Source organism: Bidens hawaiensis, unplaced genomic scaffold, assembly GCF_021521415.1.
Source record: "Bidens hawaiensis isolate Kalapana, Puna unplaced genomic scaffold, B.hawaiensis_p1.1 tig00019690_1, whole genome shotgun sequence".
NCBI lineage: Eukaryota > Viridiplantae > Streptophyta > Magnoliopsida > Asterales > Asteraceae > Bidens > Bidens hawaiensis.
Window position 1 is genome coordinate 283,604 of NW_027492992.1, and position 7,737 is coordinate 291,340.

At 33.7% G+C, this 7,737-nt stretch overlaps 1 protein-coding gene across 2 annotated transcripts; it reads right to left on the minus strand.

Annotated features, from left to right (window-relative positions):
* Nucleotides 1-4,376: 4,376 nt before the first annotated feature.
* Nucleotides 4,377-7,460, minus strand: LOC143559052 (auxin-responsive protein IAA8-like). 2 transcript variants are annotated; one of them, XM_077047756.1, is made up of 6 exons: nt 7,264-7,460; nt 5,851-6,427; nt 5,057-5,283; nt 4,847-4,979; nt 4,708-4,769; nt 4,377-4,628 (listed from the first exon to the last, which is right to left on the minus strand). In XM_077047756.1, exons 2-6 carry the CDS (start codon nt 6,393-6,395, stop codon nt 4,591-4,593), a joined length of 1,005 nt encoding a protein of 334 aa, XP_076903871.1. In that variant the 5' UTR covers nt 6,396-6,427; nt 7,264-7,460; the 3' UTR covers nt 4,377-4,590. The 2 variants fall into 2 exon arrangements, with proteins under 2 accessions (XP_076903871.1, XP_076903872.1); XM_077047757.1 differs by having other exon boundaries at nt 5,851-6,430.
* Between the last annotated feature and the right edge of the window lie 277 nt (nt 7,461-7,737).

Sequence of the window (7,737 nt, forward strand, 5' to 3'; positions counted from 1 at the left end):
TACGTGGGTAGTGCTTCAGGTAACACAATTTTAAACGTGTCCAATAGAGGTGGCAAATGGGTGTCAAATGGGTTGGGTCGGGTCGAACGAGTCATCGGTTGAAATGAGTCATGGGTCAAAACGAGTTTGGGTCAGAATGAGTTTGGGTCAGAACGGGTCAATTAAAAAAAGGGTTGTTTTGGTTTGGGTCGGAATAGGTTAGGGTCGAACCGGGTCTCGAGGTTTTTTTTTATGAACGGGAATAATGGCGGAAACATTTTAGTTTTTTTTTTAATTTTGTTTTTTATTTATATTTTAAGTTATGATTTTTTTTTATTATTTTTTTTGAATTTTTTTTATGGGTTTTCTATAAAAATCAAAAACCCTCAAAAAAATATTCAAAAATAATAATAAAAAAATTATAACTCAAAATATAAAGCATAAACAAAAAAAAAGTAAAAACACTAAAATGTTTCCTACGTTGACCTCGTTCCATAAAATAAAAAAATAAAAAAAAAACCCCGAGAATCGAACCGAAACTGAAAAACGGACAAAAACGAGTCCCGAATTGACAAAAAAGAAACCAAAACCCAACTCGTCACGGGTGAAAACTCGTTTTGGCTTGAAACATGAACCGAACACGTTCCAATCTGAAACCCGTTTCGTGTCGAAACCTGTCTTGTATGAAAACTCGTTCCGATCCGAGACCTGTCACATTTCCTTAAGACGCTAACCCACATCGACCCAATTCTTTGAGCTTGTAAACCCATTTTGACCCAAAAATAAAATGATGGAATTTAAAATGACTCATATTGACCCATTTAGTTAAAATTTTTTACCCAAATCAACTCATTTAATTTTTAAAACAACTCAAATTGACCCATTTGAAAATGTTTGGGTCAAGATTGCCACCCTTAGTGTCCAAGTTAAGATTAACATTTTGACACAAACAAATATAGTAGGTGATATTCAATTTCAACGATTCAACCCGTTACTCGAAAACCCAACATAAAAACACCCCAAATTTCTTTACCAATCAAATCTGTGTCACTTAACGTGATCCCCTATTAAATTACAACCACATCAAAATTCAAACTTGAATAAACAAACATACGAAAATGAGTTGAGAAACCGACCAAACAATTTAAAGATGAACCATATTAACGTACATGTCAATAATATGACAACCGACAATGATCATACCATTAATGTTAGGTACAGATCCCCCGTGTGCGACTGATACAAATCATTCAATTGTTGTGGACCAATCCACTATACGTTGAATTTGCATTATTTGTGTTGTTCATACATGTCCATTATTGGATTCATCATTTTGATTATAAATTTTTCGATGTCTACATATGCCGAAGCCTGATTGTAATGTCAAATTCGTATACTATATGTTTTGTACATGTACCTATATCCATCACTTTAATTATGAAAAGTTTTGCATGTGTACACAATCTACTATGTAATTTCTACAATATCCTGTTTTAAAAAGCTTGACATGTCAAAACTTAGATTGTAATGTTGAATACTATTTTATTTGTTTTGTACGTATACGTATATTATCTGGTACATTATTCTAATTATAAAACTCTTCAGTGTTTGTACCCATCTTCGTTGTATTTTTTAAAACTTGAGAAAAAAAAAAGGCAGTTAAGTGGAACATATAACATGTTCAACAATTAACAAGATATATCGTAGGTGCATATATTAATATATGGTCGCCAATCTTATAAAATATCAGAACCTAAGGTTTGTATCCATTTCTTAACTTGATATTTGTGAATGGGATTTGGGTCCATGTGCCTTATATTGTGTTTTTATAAATTGGATGTCCAGTAAATTGTTTGATGCGTAACTAATAAGCGAACAAACATGTAGATGTCTCTTTTATAATTTTATTTGTATATGAACTTTCATTTATGTTCGTTCAATACTTTCACATATGCTTCTTTTTTTTTTCATTTGTTTAGTTATTAGTACCTAATTGGCTTATCATGCATCAACCTAGTCAAATTTTAGAAAAAAAGTCTTGGATGATCAACTAACAAACTACTCTAGCACGTACATTTGGGTTATGTTTGTTCCTTTATATATGTTTAGAATATTAACGGACAAACATAAATGAACACAAAGACGCTCATTTCTTAGTGAGCAACAAGAAGAAATTACGTTTGTTTAAGTAGCATGTTTGTTCGTTTATTTAAATCAAGTCATATGAACAAACACAAACAAACCTCATATATCTCACAAATATTATCTTGCAAAAGTCTTATCCGATAATTAAATAGTAAAATAAAGAAATATCACCGACAACAAGTTGTGTTTTCCAAAGTATTCTAGTCTAGTGATGAAATGAATTTCTTTGGTGACATTGTGTGGAGCATTTCAAATTATTTCATCAACTTCCATCCTTTAACATTTACTAACGCATGTGTCTACATACGATTTCTCAGTATCATGAATCCAAAACCTAGAATCATATCCAAGATATTTCCTTTTGTGTCATTGGATTTATGAAAATTGTACATCCATAAAAACATAACTTGGCGCTCTATTTTTTTAATGACATCTAAAATAAAAGCTAGTGATACACTAGAAAAAAAAAGAGTTAATTACATGACAAGGAGGGAATTTTTAATCCACTCAGACCAACTAATCGGAAATTGACAGTCTCGTAAGAATTAAATAAAGGTTCTCTTCTCTTATCTACACTCGGGAAAAGAATATCACTTCGATGTCTCTAGATCACCCACCAAACTATAAGGATAAGACAATGAATGAGCTTTTTCTTCTTGCCAGATGCAGATAACAAATCAAGCAAATTCATAATCCCAGAGATAATGATATTCTGAATCGGCTGTAGACCAAGCCACTTGGTAATAGCAAGCCAAACTCTCATAGAAACATCGCAGGTGTTAGCACAATTCCGCTACCCCAATATGTTCTCTATTGGGAACGGAACGATTTCAACGGGTAGGTGAAGCCTCGTTCGGCAAAAGCATGCATTCGATGTGCTTCTGAGTTGAACTGACTGTAAAACTGTCATAGGCATCAAAATCCCAAATCCACAAATCTTACTATTATAATTCTCCACCTCCAACAAATCATCTAAAAGTAAATCTAATTGCTTCCCCCCCCCCCCCCCCCAAATATAAATAAATAAAAATTATCCACATCCATATGCATCTAAACATCTGATAAATGACTCTTTTTTCTTTAAAAAAGTGCTAGCAAAAATAAATAGCGAGCAAAACGCTTTTACCTCTAAATTCATTCATGATATTGCTATAAATCTTCTAAAATGTATAGAATACTCTGTTTCAGAAGCAAAAGCATGGACGAGATAATAAAATGGTTACGTGTTAGAGCAAATATTAGCCTACTAGATTCGGACAATATGAGCTTTATCGAACAATATGGTTATGCGACAGGAATATTGACTATTACACATGTAGAGGGGGGCATTCCACATCATTATCCTGAAGGTATTGTAGGTACGATTTTGAGGGGTCCACTCGATAATGGTTGTTACATGTCTTTTTTGGAGCACATTTTTGTTTTCTCAGATAGATGCAATCCTTCTGATTGTTAGATTGTTATTTCAGGGTACTACCAAACATTAGCCATAAACTACTTACATGAAACTAGATATTGACAAAAGTTGTTTATATCAAAACGAATAAATTATGGGTAAATATCATGAAACATGGAATATATTCATTTACTTCATAAGTAAAAAAGTTTTGACATGTTTTACACTTTTATGTTTACCAACCTATACGAAAACGTTAATATGTTTGCGAAAACTTATGTAATATGTTACCGATTTTGCAACAATTATAAAAGAATCTAAAATCTGAATTACATTGACCACTCGAGACAAATTGGGCTCCAAGGCCCAAGCTCTGCATTGAACGGTCTATTCGCTAGTAAAAAACACATGCACATTTTTTCTATTTAATATTTCTAATTTTAATCATCCGATAATACTTGTAATTTGTACCTAACCTAAAAAAAGTATATGTTTCATAGGCAATGAACCATAAGCTCAATTTGTACCGAATCAAATCAATAATCAGACTCCATATCTCCCTCCTCACATGATACCAAAGTAAAGTCACAATCACAGATGAGGGTTTGCATTGGTGACTTGTACCTTATGCAGTTCAAGTTGTACATTAATTTAAACTTAAACAAACACACGTTGCCACCTCTTCTCCGGCCAAAAGCATGGAAACCTGTCTCAAAATTAAATGGTTTGTATTATTTTATGTTCCTGTACCTGCACCTTCACCAGGAATTTTCAACATCAATCAGTTTTTTACCAACTCTAGTCCTTGCACTTTCACTGTTTTTAATATTCAGTCCCTCAAGAACTACAACCATCATAACAATAATAATAATATCCATACAAGCAATGATAATAATAAGTGTTTCGAGAAATCACACACAAAGTTCATGAAATACAAAAGTCAGAAAACAAAGGTTTTCCTATAACAACATATATTAAAAACATTTTACTCTTAAATAAACTTCTATTCATTAATTAAACACAAAGCACAACACTTATCAAAACATAAAGTTGCATCCTTCCATGAAATCTTAGTTTCTGTTCTTTGACTTTTCCATAGCCCTTGGAGCTGTTCATAAAACAAACCACAAAGTTAGAACATCGGTATCGTGTTAAAACTGTTAATATGCGCGACTCGAAATAAATACCTAAACCAATTGCATCAGAGCCCTTCATGATCTTCAACCTCTTGCAAGAACCGATAAACATACTATGGTATAAAAAATGTAATAGTTACAAATCAAATAATAACATACTGCGATAAGGATTGGTATAACTAATACTTACTCCCATGGTACATCACTGACAAGCATCCAGTCACCATCTTTATCTTCATAAGTTAGCACATACTCGGATCCATGTAACAGATCCCTCAACTTGCTTTCACTCAGACTTTGACTTCCCTGCGATCCGCATTGACCTGAAAACAACAAAGTAAATACCACAAAAATGAAAAACCGCCTTTTTAAGGTTTTAACTGCGTTTTAAACAACTAACCGAGAGTGAAACAGCTAAACATCTTCTCTAATGCTGATGAAAGTTGTTGATAAGTAGTGTAGCTTCTTAGATCAACTTTTCTCAAATACGGAGCGCCATCCATGCTAACTTTCACAAATAGAGCAGTCAGACCTGGTTTACCGTCCACTTCATCATTGGTTTTTGCATTTGTTGCCAAAATGTTCTTGCGGAAGGACCTAACTGGAGGCCAACCGACTACTTGTGCCCTGAAAACAAGATTGGTAACCAAACTCAATTCAGTATGTCCGTGTTTGTTCATTTTAACTTCAACTGAACAAACGATCGAACATGAAAATTTTTTGTTGTTCGTGTTCAATCGTTAAGAAAGTAATTGATCATGTTCGTTGGTTAAGAAAATGAGTGTGTTCATGTTCATTCGTTAAGATAATGAGTGTGTGTTTGTTTGTTAACAGTATGCGTAACTGTATATAGATGAATGAACATAGTTGAGCTAAAAACCAATTAACAGTAATTGTGAACAATGCGTCGGGCCTAAAAAGTTGTTAAAATTCGATTGAATTGTAATGATGCTAACAGATTTAAATGAATATATTAAAAAGCATAAACGAACGAGCTTAAACACACTTGAACTAACGGACATAAGTTAACATAAACAAACGAATAAATGAACAAACTTTCACGAACATAAATAAACAGACGAGACATGTGTTCATGTTCGTTCGTTCGTTCAACTGAATGAACATAAATGAACGTCTGGTTTGTGAACAAACCTACATTACAGTCAAGAAAAGTGAGTTTCTGATTGCACTTACTTAGCAGCAGGAGGATTTGAAGTGTTGACTTTGTTATTATTTCCAAAGGTTGCATGAGTTTGATCCTGTGACACAACCTTCGAAGTTGCGTCTTTAATCATAGTAGTTTGAGCACATGACGAAACCTTGTTATTAACATTTGCATTACTGCAAATGGTATCAGAAAATCCTCTTTTATTTCCCGAAACAAAAGTCTTCTGTGAACCAGAGCAAATTCCATCTTTAGAAGGAAGCAGTGGAAACAACGGTTTCTCATCAAGACTCTCGGCGCTCACCAGGTCAGCATCCGGGTCCCGCTCGGGTGATTGGGATCCTGGAAGACCCAGCCTCAGTTCAGTAGCTTTCAAGTTCAGATTGTTTCGTTTCACATCTGAGATTCCAGACACCGCTGAGCTGTCAACCGATGAAGAATCTGATAATCCGAGATAGTTCCTTTCGGTTAGTCCAGCGTTCTTTGGGAAAATCGATTCCATAGTTGAAGCAGAGGTCATTAAGGACACGTGTCCCTGGTCATCTCCATCGATACCTAACAGCGGCGGAGGCATTGGATCCAAAACTTCTTGGAGCTCTTGTTAATCTGCTTGAATAATCAACCCGAAAGATAATTATACATATTAAATCGAAAAAAATCCACTTGGTAATTCTATAAACAAACAAACGCACCCAGTATAATCCCGCTCATAACATAAACTATTGGTTGGGTCCGGGAGGGTGTCACGGGGGAAACCTTACCTCTATCACCGGAGACAAAGAGTCTGCTCCCGGTAAGACCCTAGGCTCCAAAAATCCCTTTATTTATTTATTTATTTATTTTTAATGCTATAAAAGGTGTAATTAATGAAACAAATTCTGAGATTTGAAAACACTACTTAAAGAGCTAAAATAATAACGGACTAACAACGAAATGTTTATCGTGTAATATTGTGTATATCGGTCAGTAACTTTTTTTAATTCAGTGGATCATACACGCATCAAAAGCATAATCAAAACAAAACAACTTATAACATATCAGACATTTAAAAAGCGGTCAATAAACAACAAAATTACATAGAAACTCTCAAACCAATAAGATGCATATTCATATTCATATCCAGTACCTCCAAATTAAAGCTGCAAGTTGACTATAAAATCAAACACCCAAAAACACCTCACGAGATTAGCACATGCTAAATCCCTAATTATAACAAAATAATTAATTACAAAATATATTCATATATCTAAACTCATGCAAACAAATCAAGACAACAACACAAAAACACAAACATAAACACACGGAGTTTGAATTCAGCTCAAGAAACAAAACAAAACCCAGATCTTAAACTTAATAAACATTGATTTTTCTTATAAAAAACTACTGAACTGAAAATGAAAACACAAAAAATAGATAATAGAGCAAAAGAAGGAAGCATTTACCTGAAAAACTATGAAACAGGTGTTACTAAAGAGATGAAGATCGGATCGACAGCACCAATTAACAAAGGAATTAAGCAGAGGTTATTAAGGAGAGAGAAAATGTGTGTTGGTTGTGTTTAGAGAGAGAGAGAGAGAAGAGGATATTAAGGTCCCTCCATTAAGCAGAAAGCAAACAAAAGGTTCTGTGAGCTGTGTGCCGTGAAAGTCATTTTATGTATTAATAAGTTAAAGAGTAGTAAAATATAGACAAAGTGTTTTATAGGGGTGTGATTTGTAAATTTTAGATAACTTTCTTTTCCATCTTTTAAGCACTGTTTTCCACACAAGATGCCTCCCCCTCCCTAAAACATGCACTTCATTTATATAAACTCTTATTATCCTAGTTTCCAAATAATATTTTTTGGTATAAATGCAAAACATAAAATACTAGTATTTATCAGACTAAATCAAATCAGTATTATAAACATAAAGCGT

What these genes read in the sequence shown, in the direction of transcription:
- LOC143559052 (XM_077047756.1), bottom strand. Translation starts at nt 6,395, where the DNA reads ATGCCTCCGCCGCTGTTAGGTATCGATGGAGATGACCAGGGACACGTG. An exon ending in GTCAGTGATGTACCATGGGA is followed by an intron (nt 4,770 to 4,846) that starts GTAAGTATTAGT and finishes TTTATACCATAG; the next exon opens with TATGTTTATCGGTTCTTGCA. An exon ending in CTCTGATGCAATTGGTTTAG is followed by an intron (nt 4,629 to 4,707) that starts GTATTTATTTCG and finishes TTTTATGAACAG; the next exon opens with CTCCAAGGGCTATGGAAAAG.